Source organism: Schistocerca gregaria, chromosome 2 (assembly GCF_023897955.1).
Source record: "Schistocerca gregaria isolate iqSchGreg1 chromosome 2, iqSchGreg1.2, whole genome shotgun sequence".
Taxonomy (NCBI): domain Eukaryota; kingdom Metazoa; phylum Arthropoda; class Insecta; order Orthoptera; family Acrididae; genus Schistocerca; species Schistocerca gregaria.
In genome coordinates, this window is record NC_064921.1 from 1,018,054,295 (window position 1) to 1,018,067,199 (window position 12,905).

A 12,905-nucleotide genomic window follows, 5' to 3' on the forward strand; every position below is an offset into this window, starting at 1 on the left:
CACACACACACACACACACACACACACACACACATATCCATCCGCACATACACAGACACAAGCAGACATGTCTTGACATGACACAAGCAGAGATGCTTGGTAAGTCTTGGAATCTTTGTTTTTAATATATATATAGTCTTGGAATCTTTGTTTTTAATATATTTAATATTATTTAATTTAATATATTTAATATATTTTAATTTAATATATTTTTCCCATGTGGAAGTTTCTTTCTATATATAAGACTTACCAAGTGGGAAAGCGCCGGTAGATAGGCACAATGAATAAAACACACAAACACACACACAGAATTTGAGCTTTCGCAACCGGTGGCTGATTCGTCAGGAAAGAGGGAAGGAAAAGGAAAGATGAAAGGATGTGGGTTTTACGGGAGAGGGTAAGGAGTTATTCCAATCCCGGGAGCGGAAAGACTTACCCTAGGGGGGAAAAAGGATAGGTATATGCTCGCGCACACACACACACACACACACACACACACACACACACACACACACGCATATCCATCCATACATACACAGACGCAAGCAGACACGCTAAAAATCAAATAAAAACAGGCTCAGTTGCATCTTCAGATTTTTATTCATTATCAACCAGTTTCAGCCCTTTCCTCAGACAATCTTCATGTTTTCCCTGGTGACATTCACTAACAATATATATTATTATAGAGGGATGAAAATATAGCTAAGCAATATCTAACATATATGTCTGCTTGTGTCTGTGTATGTATGGATGGATATGCGTGTGTATGTGTGTGTGTGTGTGTGTGTGCGCGTGAGCATATACCTATCCTTTTTTCCCCCTAGGGTAAGTCTTTCCGCTCCCGGGATTGGAATGACTCCTTACCCTCTCCCTTAAAACCCACATCCTTTCATCTTTCCTTTTCCTTCCCTCTTTCCTGATGAAGCAGCCGCCGGTTGCGAAAGCTCAAATTCTGTGTGTGTGTTTTATTCATTGTGCCTATCTACTGGTGCTTTCCCGCTTGATAATCCTTGAATCTTGTTTTTAATATATTTTTCCCATGTGGAAGTTTCTTTCTATTTTATATATATTAAAAACAAAGATTCCAAGACTTACAAAGTGGGAAAGTGCCCGTAGATAGGCATCATAAATAAAACACACAAACACACACACAGAATTTCTAGCTTTCGCAACTGACAGTTGCTTCTTCAGGAAAGAGGGAAGGAGAGGGAAAGACGAAAGGATGTGGGTTTTAAGGGAGGGGGTAAGGAGTCATTCCAATCCCGGGAGCGGAAAGACTTCCCTTAGGGGGAAAAAAGGACAGGTGTACACTCGCACACACACACACATATCCATCCGCACATACACAGACACAAGCAGACATTTGTAAAGGCAAAGAGTTTGGGCAATATATATATAAATGAAAAACTGAACTTACCACATTGGAACTTCTTAAAAGAACTGAAGCTCAAATTATCTAACATTTTTTGGACAGTACATTTGCCCAACACATTTAACAAAACATTTACGTGAGCAATATGTTTAGGGAATACTATGCCTCCATGAATATTCGTCTAAGTGACTTTGAAGTGTGGAAATCCGGCATTTCCCCTTCCCTACAAGCTATTTCACAGCTGACCAATAACCCTCTATGCTCTTTGTGCAAGTCCCTGTGGATAATGATCTGAACTCAATATTGTGATTAACTATAACATGCTGATAACCCCTTTCCCCTAAACCCCTATATGAAGAAAAACCATCTGCACTTACAATGGAATCCTCTGCAACGTGATCTTCAATTAAGCTGACCAAAACTTCCTTCCTTTGACTGGGTACTACTTTAAACACTACCTCATCACACTCTTGACCTAAAGCTGCAGCCCCCCAAACCCATAATCCCACTGGAGGTTGCTCCCCCTGTTGTACTTCCTTTTGCCAAAATGCGACTCGTCAGTTTCGACCACAACAGATTCTTTGAACCACATCTCTCATCTAATGGACCACCACAACCAATCTTTGCTGCAGCGCCATACAAATAAGTCGTGAGTACAGCGATGAGATAAACTTGTGAGGCACATAAGTGCGCTGCACTCACGACATCAAACACACCCAGCAATGGGGCCACACATTTGTAAAAAAACAAATCATGGCCAGCATGTCTACACCTATAGCCTCTCTCAAATGATCCAGGTTCATTGGAACAGATAAATCCCTATATAAAAACAAAAATAAGATACTAAAATTGTCCTAAAATAAGAAACTAATAGTCCAAGTTACTACAATATCACTAAGAATGAAATTAAGTACCAAATGAATAACAAACAATTATTCAAATAAATGCACATGAAGAATATTTTGAGCATTATGTAGTTATCTCCTTTAAAATCACATTCAGTTATTTTAATGTACAATGATAGAGCTTATCTGGAACAAAGAACTGTTTTATTATCTATGGCTGAAAGTGACGACATTATTACCTATGACTAATGTATGACATCATTAGTCAAAGCTGATGAGTTGTATTGCCTGCTTCACTAAACACAAAACTACTCCAGACCATGGCACATCATCTTAAATAAATGTTAATTGTGACCATTCAGCCATTTGTAACAGTACAACAGAAGTGTATGCATGCAAATCTTTTATCTATCACTGGCAACAGATATACAATGGAGTCTGTTTTACAATTATTCTAGTTAAAGTAACTTATTTTTGTGAGATTGAAAATAATGAAACTGATCTGTTAATGGTGATTTGATTATTTCCATTTTTATAGCTTGATTTTAAGTCTTCATGATTCTGTCTACTGGAAAAATGCCTTGAATCATAAAATTATAATAAAGATGTCTGAAGGGCAGTGCTGTATTGTTAGCACAAGATTTTAATACTCTACTAGAGAACATGACTAGATCTTGGAGACTTATGACTAATTAGTGTAAGGTTTTGGAGTTTTTTGGGCTATCTCTTTTGAAAAAATATTTCTCGGTTGTGTAATCTGTGCCTGTTTGACTAAATCTAATACATCTATATTTCGCTGATTATAGATAGATAAAAAGTTTGCTGTCAATGTAAAGAAGTCACCACTGAGTCTAGTGATCAATTGTTTCAGTGTGTCATTGTTTCTGCCACAGTATCAATAAAGGACTCTTCGTTTCACCGTTCATGAGAAAAGTCTTTTTTAATAATACTGCATAACAATACCAGTGACATACTTTTTTCTTGTGGGTTATTGACTGGCAACCAGGTATGGTGCAGTCATCCTTTAACTACAAACTGTTTAGAAAAACTGTTAATGAAAACATTCTCTGAAAGTGACAAGGTGTAAGGTAAGTATTAAAATGGAATTACTGTGAATTAAGACTATGGCACTATGTATTTCAGTATTGAAGAATGACCACTGGGTACAGAAAATTTCTTACATGTGATGCAGAGTAATGAATGATAAATACTTGAATAAAACTATATATTATTTATAACTGCTTTCAGGTGATCAGAATGATTCACTAAAATGAATCAAATATGATATACCATACAATGTGCTCCTTCAGCAATTCTCTCTATCATGTTCCCTCCTCCAGGAATGAACTACAGATGTCCAAGGGCTTAAGTAATGGAACAGAATGGTATACACGATACCAGGTGGCAGCAAGCTCCTTGGAGGATGGCCATTATAATCTGCAGCCCAACAGCAGCTGAATGCCACAGAAAGTGCACCTCACAGGCGCATACTGGGTTCAGAAGGCCAGGAGAATGGCTCAGCCATGATAGAACCTCGCCGTGGTCGTGGACGACATAAGGAACTTCAACAGAGCCATGATAGTGCCAGGATCGTGCCTATCGGGTGCGGACCCAATAGGGAATACCTTGTGTTGTTCACTACCTCAGAAGAGTGACAGAATGGGCATGGACCAAAGAAGGAGCGTCTAGTAACTGATACCACTGCCAGAAATGGCCACAGTGGGTGCTGACGGCATAGGGAGCGCCACACACCACCCAGGCATAAATATGGGATAAGGTCAGCTTGTCAACCAGTCTCAGGGAACACCTGATGAAGACGCCGAATTACGACATCGAAATATTATGTTAGGAAGTCGCAGACCACCAGCAGTATACCTGATTCTATGAGATGCCTTTTTGATGTATGGCACTTGTGTGTCAATCACACTTACAATACTCCTTACAACATTCCCTTAGTCAACACAGCTGAGGCACATTCAGTACAATTGCACCTACATGCAGCCATGACATAATTTTAATGCAAGATATTCTTTGACATCGCATCCAGCAAGAATGTAGCATATGATGTACTAAAAGCTGTCAGCTGTCACTCAGTTATACTAGTATTTACTAGTATCTACAGTTTTGACAACAGTGGAGTGCAACATTTAAAAAGAGTTGTAAGGTAAGATTTTTTACCTAGGTGGTTGATCTCCTGCGATTAGTTGTTTGGAGGCAGCAGGATCTTCACAACACACGATAGCTACGCTGCCTTGGAAGCCACATATGTCCAGCTCGATACCTTTGTACACCTTGTGGATAGCTGATGGACATAAACTGATATGCAGGCACTTCCCAGAGCCTCCATTCTTTAGCTGGCACAGTTCACCATCTGTAACAATAAAAATAGGTGTAACTGACGTAACAATGCTCCTTTAAATGATCTAAAGCCACTTGCAGTTGTCCTTTTTCTCTTGTTGTTGTACAATTCACCTTTACTAATGATGCTAGGGATATGAATTTGATTGTGACTATGTGCCATCAACAAATTTTTGGTGAAGACATTTGATTAAGGGCTAAGACCAAAATTGTGTAATTGCATTGCAAATATTGAAGATTGTGACAGCTTCATGCAACATTAAAACAATTAAATGATTCAATACAGCTGTGAACCCAGTATCAATGGAGATCATCAAACGATATTCCCTTGCAGTAGCTACATGAACATAGGGTAGAAACAACTAATCTAATGGCTATAAGCTATCACTGGTAACTACAGCATGCCACAAGTTTCATAATAATTTCTGAAGCCCTTAAACATAGTTTCAACTGCCTACCCCCATGAACCATGGACCTTGCCATTGGTGGGGAGGCTTGCGTGCCTCAGCGATACAAATGGCCGTACCGTAGGTGCAACCACAAAGGGGGAGGGTATCTGTTGAGAGGCCAGACAAACGTGTGGTTCCTGAAGAGAGGCAGCAGCCTTTTCAGTAGTTGCAGGGACAACACTCTGGATGATTGACTGATCTGGCCTTGTAACACTAAAGAAAAAGGCCTTGCTGTTCTGGTACTGCGAACGGCTGAAAGCAAAAGGAAACTACAGCCATAATTTTTCCCGAAGGTATGCAGCTTTACTGTATGGTTAATTGATGATGGTGTCCTCTTGGGTAAAATACGAGTATTCCGGAGGTAAAATAGTCACCCATTCGGATCTCTGGACAGGGACTGCTCAAGAGGACGTCGCTATCAGGAGAAAGAAAACTGGCGTTCTATGGATCAGAGCGTGTAATGTCATATCCCTTAATCGGGCAGGTAGGTTAGAAAATTTAAAAAGGGAAATGGATAGGTTGAAGTTTGGTGGCAGGAGGAACAACACTTTTGGTCAGGTGAATACAGGGTTATAAATACAAAATCAAATAGGGGTAATGCAGGAGTAGGTATAATAATGAATAAAAAAAGAAAATAGGAGAGCAGGTAAGCTACTACCAACAGCATAGTGAACGCATTATTTTGGCCAAGATAGACACAAAGCCCATGCCTACTACAGTAGTACAAGTTTATATGCCAACTAGCTCTGCAGATGATGAAGAAATTGATGAAATGTATGATGAGATAAAAGAAATTATTCAGGTAGTGAATGGAGACGAAAATTTAATAGTCATGGGTGATTGTAATTCGAGAGTAGGAACATGCAGAGAAGGAAACATAGTGGGTGAATATGGATTGGGGCAGAGAAATGAAACAAGAAGCCATCTGGTAGAATTTTGCATAGAGCATAACCTAATCATAGCTAACACTTGGTTGAAGAATCATAAAAGAAGGTTGTATACATGGAAGAATGCTGGAGATACTAGAAGGTATCAGATAGATTATATAATGCTAAGACAGAGATTTAGGAACCAGGTTTTAAATTGTAAGACATTTCCAGGGGCAGATGTGGACTCTGACCACAATCTATTGGTTATGACCTGTAGGTTAAAACTGAAGAAACTGCAAAAAGGTGAGAATTTAAGGAGATGGGTCCTGGATAAACTGAAAGAACTAGAGGTTGTACAGAGTTTCAGGGAGAGCATAAGAGAACAATTGACAGGAATGGGGGTAAGAAATACAGTAGAAGAAGAATGGGTAGCTCTGAGGAATGAAGTAGTGAAGGCAGCAGAGTATCAAGTAGGTAAAAAGACGAGGGCTAGCAGAAATCCTTGGGTAACAGAAGAAATATTGAATTTAATTGATGAAAGGAGAAAATATAAAAATGCAATAAATGAAGCAGGCAAAAAGGAATACAGACGTCTCAAAAATGAGATCGACAGGAAGTGCAAAATGGCTAAGCAGGGATGGCTAGAGGACAAATGTAAGTATGTAGAGGCTTATCTCACTAGGGGTAAGATAGATACTGCCTACAGGAAAATGAAAGAGACCTTTGGAGAAAAGAGAAGCACTTGTATGAATATCAAGAGCTCAGATGGAAACCCAGTTCTAAGCAAAGAGGGGAAAGCAAAAAGGTGGAAGGAGTATATAGAGCATCTATATAAGGGCGATGTACTTGAGGACAACATTATGGAAATGGAAGAGGATGTAGATGAAAATGAAATGGGAGACATGATACTGCGTGAAGAGTTTGACATAGCACTGAAAGACCTGAATTGAAACAAGGCCCTGGTAGTAGACAACATTCTATTGGAACTACTGACGGCCTTGGGAGAGCCAGTCCTGACAAAACCCTACCATTTGCTGAGCAAGATGTATGAGACAGGTGAAATACCCTCAGGCTTCAAGAAGAATATAAGAATTCCAATCCCAAAGAAAGCAGGTGTTGACAGATGAGAAAATTACCGAACTATCAGTTTAATAAGCCACAGCTGCAAAATACTAACACGAATTCTTTACAGACGAATGGAAAAACTGATAGAAGCTGACCTCGGGGAAGATCAGTTTGGATTCCACAGAAATGTTGGAACACGTGACGCAATACTGACCGTACGACTTATCTTAGAAAATAGATCAAGGAAAGGGAAATCTACGTTTCTAGCATTTGTAGCCTTAGAGAAAGCTTTTGACAATGTTGACTGGAATACTCTCTTTCAAATTTTAAAGATGGCCGGGGTAAAATACAGGGAGCGAAAGGCTATTAACAATTTGTACAGAAACCAGATGGCAGTTATAAGAGTCGATGGGCATGAAAGGGAAGCAGCGGTTGGGAAGGGAGTGAGACAGGGTTGTAGACTGTCCTCGATTTTATTCAATCTGTATACTGAGCAGGCAGTGAAGGAAACAAAAGAAAAATTTGGCATAGGTATTAAAGGCCATGGAGAAGAAATAAAAACGTTGAGGTTCGCTGATGACATTGGAATTCCGTCAGAGACAGCAAAGGACTTGGAAGAGCAGTTGAATGGAATGGACAGTGTCTTGAAAGGAGGATATAAGATGAACACAAACAAAAGCAAAACGAGGATAATGGAATGTAGTTGAATTAAGTTGGGTGATGCTGAGGGAATTAGATTAGGAAATGAGACACTTAAAGTAGAAAAGAAGTTTTGCTATTTGGAGAGCAAAATAACTGATGATGGTCGAAGTAGAGAGGATATAAAATGTAGACTGGCAATGGCAAGGAAAGTGATCAAATCATGAGGAGGCAGAAAGGAATGGAAACCACTGCATTAAAGATACACAATGTGTGTCCATAAGACATGATGCCTGAAAAAAAAAATTGTTTTTATGCTCTCTCAAGCGGAGGAAGATTCTGGATTAGTTCTCCATTTGGATCTCTGAGAGGGAAATGCCATGAGGGATACAATCTGAGAGTTGGAGCTTGGAATGTCAGGATGTCAGAAGTTTTCTTATGGTAGGGAAGCTAAAAACTCTGGAAGGGGAAATGCTATGGCTCAGTCTAGATATAGGAAATGTCTGCTTGTGTCTGTGTATGTGCGGGTGGATATGTGTGTGTGTGCGCGAGTGTACACCTGTCCTTTTTTCCCCCTAGGGTAAGTCTTTCCGCTCCCGGGATTGTAATGATTCCTTACCCTCTCCCTTAAAACCCACATCCTTTCGTCTTTCCCTCTCCTTCCCTCTTTGCTGAAGAAGCAACCGTTCGTTGCGAAAGCTAGAAATTTTGTGTGTGTGTTTGTGTGTTATTTTATTGTGCCTGTCTACCAGCGCTTTCCCGCTTGGTAAGTCTTGGAATCTTTGTTTTAATATAATAATGTAATTAGGTTGGCTTGAGTTGTTGCACCCCACTTATTCTACAGCATAGTTTAAGTTTGATGTGAACAGGGCATGATAAGCAGTTTTTAGTACACACATGTCCTTACAATATTTGCTAATCATATTTATAGCAAACACATTCTTTGACAGCTTACATGCTAAGGAATCAATATGCATGTCCCATTTGAAGCTGTCCTGGATTGTAATTCCTAAGAACTTTGTTCGTTTTTCCTTTTTTACAATGTCATTTCCTATGGATAATTTCATGTCAAATTCTATTTGTTTCCTTGTGTTAAATTCCATCATTGCAGTCTTTGAAGCACTTACATTTAGACGGCTTTCATTAAAATACTTGACTATTTCATTAGTTACAGTGTTGCACAGTACCTCCAGACTCTCATAGTCTTTGTGTTTACACACTATTGATGTGTCATCTGCATACAATATTTTTGTACAGTTGGGAGAACAATACTGTATATCATTAACATAAATCAAGAAAATAAAAGGGCCCAAGACAGAACCTTGAGGCACTCCATATTTGATATCAGTAATTTCAGATTTGTAAGACCCACTGTTTGTTTCAAGCAAGACAAATTCTTTTCTATTGCTCACATACAATTTTATTAGCTCATAGCCAGTTCCTCTGATACCCAGGTTCCACAGCTTGTCAAGTAATATGGTGATGTTGACATCATCAAAAGCTTTTTCTAGATCAAGGAACACTCCAGTTACATACTCCTTGTTCTCTATGGCCATTATTATTTTGTCTATTAATTGTGCTGCTTCTACTGATGTTGACTTGTTTTTCATAAAGCCATTCTGATTTTCAAATATTAAATTGTGTTGACTCAGGAATGTCACTAGTCTAGTATAAATAACTTTCTCAACTACCTTAGAAAATGCAGGTAAGATTGAGATGGGGCAGTAGTTTTCAGTTTTAGATTTATCACCTTTCTTGTAAATCGGGGTTACCTGTGCTATCTTTAGACTATCTGGGAAACAACCTGACGCAATTACATCATTTACTCCTGTGGCCATGGCATCAGATATGTTGTCTATGCATCTTTTCAGTGTACTGATAGACAATCCATTATAGCCTGCTGATTTTGTATTTTTTAATGACATTACTATGTTTTTGACTTCCTTGTTATTGGTTGGGGCAAAGTATATGCTTTGTTTGATTGGAATGCTGAAGATTCTTAAAATGGTCATTGACAGATTTTCCAACAGAAGAAAAGTACTCATTAAGAACATTTGCTATCTGACATTGACATTTCACGATATGCCCTTTATTGGTTTATAGTAAAATCACTTCTTGATCTGTCCTTACAATCCTTAGAGCTATTTATTACTCTCCAAACAGCTAAACCTGTGTCTGTAGAGTTTCTTAACATTGTGGCTACATATTTACTTTTAGTTTCTAGCAGAAGATCTTTATAGTAATCCTGATAGTTCTTAAATTCTACCTTTATTCTATTATTATTGTTATTATTTATCATTGCACATTGGAAAAGTCTAAGTTTCTCTCTTGCTGTTTTACTTCATGATTTATCCTGTTATTTTTTGTATCTTTTTGCAGTAATTTACTGTAAAGGTCATTTCTGGACATGAGACATTGAAGCAATAATAAAAATCTGATGAAAAATCACTGAAAGTAATGCTGTTTTTTCACCCCATTGTAAGCTTTCCAGCAAAACTGTTGAAATCTTTAACATTGTCATCATTGGCAATTCTTTTTGTCACATATTATTTCTCTTTTCTATTGACATGAAGATTTTCAGCTTCTATCAATACCTGTACTGTGTGGTGGTCAGAAATGACAAGCTTCAAAACTGATGCACTGCATGTAAAGTGGGACATGTTAGTTATAATGTTATCAATGCAAGATTTTACACTATTGACCTCTCTAGTGGGCTCGTTTATCAGAAATGTTAAGTTAAATTGAGCTAGTATTAGCATTAGTTTTTTAGATACAGGGTCATTGGATAGCAAGTCAATGTTTATATCTCCAGTTAGTATTATGTTAAGCCAGGCATATTTATTGCAGTGTTTACTGTCAATGTCAACAAGCAGGTCATTAAGAACATCAGAGAAACTATCTAGGCTACCAGATGGAGGTCGATGAGAATCTAACAGTCATGGGAGATTTGAATGCAGTTGTAGGGGAAGATGTAGATGAAAGGATTATAGGAGAACATGAGTTTGGTGGTAGAGATGAGAGAGGATAAAGACTAATCGAGTTCTGCCATAAATTTCAGCTTGTGACATTGAATACTTAGGAAACAGCTGGGAGAGACAGGAAGATTCCAGATAGAATGTGTTATGGTCAGGCAGAGATACCAAAATATAATGCTGGACTGTGAGGTGCACCCAGGACAGATATAAACACTGATCAATATTTAGTAATAAAATGAGTAGGCTGAAGTCAGTAAGAATCAATGCGCAAAGAAGTGGGATATGGAAGTGTTAAGGAATGAAGACAAATGCTTTAATAACTCTGTGCCTATAGATACTGTGACAATGAATAGCTCAATAGGCAGTTCATTTGAAGAGGAATGAACATCTATGAAAATGGAATTCATAGAAGTCAGAAAGAAGAACATAGGTACAAAGAAGGTAATTGCAAAGAAAGCATGAGTAACAGAATAAATACTTCAGCTGACTGCATGCGTGCCAACTACTTGGCACGTCTGGGCTTGTGGACCAGCATACATAATCTTGTGGGTGCACCGCATCCACGAAATATTTAATTTGATAAAACAAAATAAAATAAATACTTCTCACTTGCCTTTATCAAAACATAATGAGCTATTAAAATGCTGAGATGAAAGTTAAAACTTCTGCCCTCTGATTGTCTGAGATGTCACTGTGCAAATGCAACCAACACACTCCACACACACCCCTTCCTTGCCTTTCTCTGTCCAAGTTGAAGGCGCTCCCAAGAATAACAACTGCACTATACAATGAATGGGATCCTATCTTTTTGACTTGCTTTCATGTTTTGTTAGAAGTGGCATGATACAATATGCTGACTCTATTCATCAACAATTGTTATAAAATAACTGATTGTCACTACTGGGCAATAATAAAGAATGATCTGAGATACAAGGAAGCTGACTGTTACAGACTATCTAAATAGTAATTTTCTTTTTAACATGACAGCAGTGTCATTTATGGTTTCAGTGAAATTGTTTTCATGTAATCTGGATTGTTATCATTTTGTTTGTTGAGACAATCGCTTGAAGCACATGGTAGCTTATACTGTAGACTTAAGGGGTATTAGTGCATTGATAGCTAGTACAAAGTAGAGGTCTACTGATGGAATGCGGCAGTCAAAAGCTCTTCATCAGTCAAAAATTACCTCAGTTTTCAAACGTTGTGTGATTACTGGATGTGTGTGGAAAGCTGAAACGCAATGTTGAAAATTGCTTCTCTACATATTTCTTTGTTTATATTGCATGGGAATTACAACACACTCCTTTAAATTTCTATTTCTGTCTGCTGTAATGAAAGTTACATTAGTTTATGGTACATTACACATTTTATATTAGGAGGTAAGGATTTTTATTTTTGAAGACGGGCACACATCAAATATGATATGCCTCTGGATCTGTTGATTTGTCCAAATACATTTTAACCAGAGTTTGCTCTCTTTTCTATTGCTTTTAAGTCAGGTGTAGTACTGACTGTGTTAGGGCAGTCTCAACATATGCTTGTAGTACCAGTATATTTTACTTCATCACAGGACAGATCTTTATGACACAGGTAGTATTCATAAAAGATCATAAATGAAGGATAATTATTTTTAAAAATGTCGAGATTCCTCAGAAAACATATACTACATTCCATCAATGGTATGTACCCACAGAAAGTTTGGAAAGTTGGTGCCCTTGCTTGACTGACAAAAGAAGGAAGTATAAAAATGTTCAGGCAACTTCAGGAAGTCAGTTAGGAATGAAATAAATAGTAAGTGCTGGGAACCTAAGGTGACACAACTGAATGAAAAAATATGAAGATATCGGAAAAAAAAAGATTTTCAATACAGACTCAGCATATGGGTAATTCATAACCTTTGGTGAAACTAAAAGCAGCAGTGATAACATTAAAAGTGCATTGGGGATTCCTCTGTTAAATGCAAAGGAGATAGTGAATATTTTGAAGGAGTACACTGAAGGTCTCTATGAGGTGGAGGATTCATGTGATGATATGATAGAAGAAAAAGCAGTGAGAGCTGGTAGGGGATCCAGTATTATAATCAGAATTTAGAACAGCTTTGAACACTTAAGACCAAATAGGGCAGAAGAGATAGTTAACATTCCACTGGAATTTCTAAAACCATTGGGAAACCAGCAACAAAACGACATACGAGGGCTATCCACAAAGTACATTACGTTTTGGAATTAAAAATAAATAAAGTATTGGAATTTTTTTTATTTTATACAGATGAAAGCCACACTTAAATACTACTTGTCTACATAGTTGCCATTTAAATTAAGACACTTATCGTA

General features: G+C 38.0%; 1 protein-coding gene across 1 annotated transcript in view; it reads right to left on the minus strand.

Moving 5' to 3' along the window:
- The window catches only part of LOC126335511 (serine protease snake-like), a 317,108-nt gene that overhangs the window by 176,293 nt on the left and 127,910 nt on the right, over window positions 1–12,905 (minus strand). Inside the window, exon 4 of the mRNA XM_049998866.1 lies at window positions 4,396–4,588. Within this exon, the coding sequence (XP_049854823.1) occupies window positions 4,396–4,588 (193 nt within the window). The remainder of the gene's footprint in view (window positions 1–4,395; window positions 4,589–12,905) is intronic.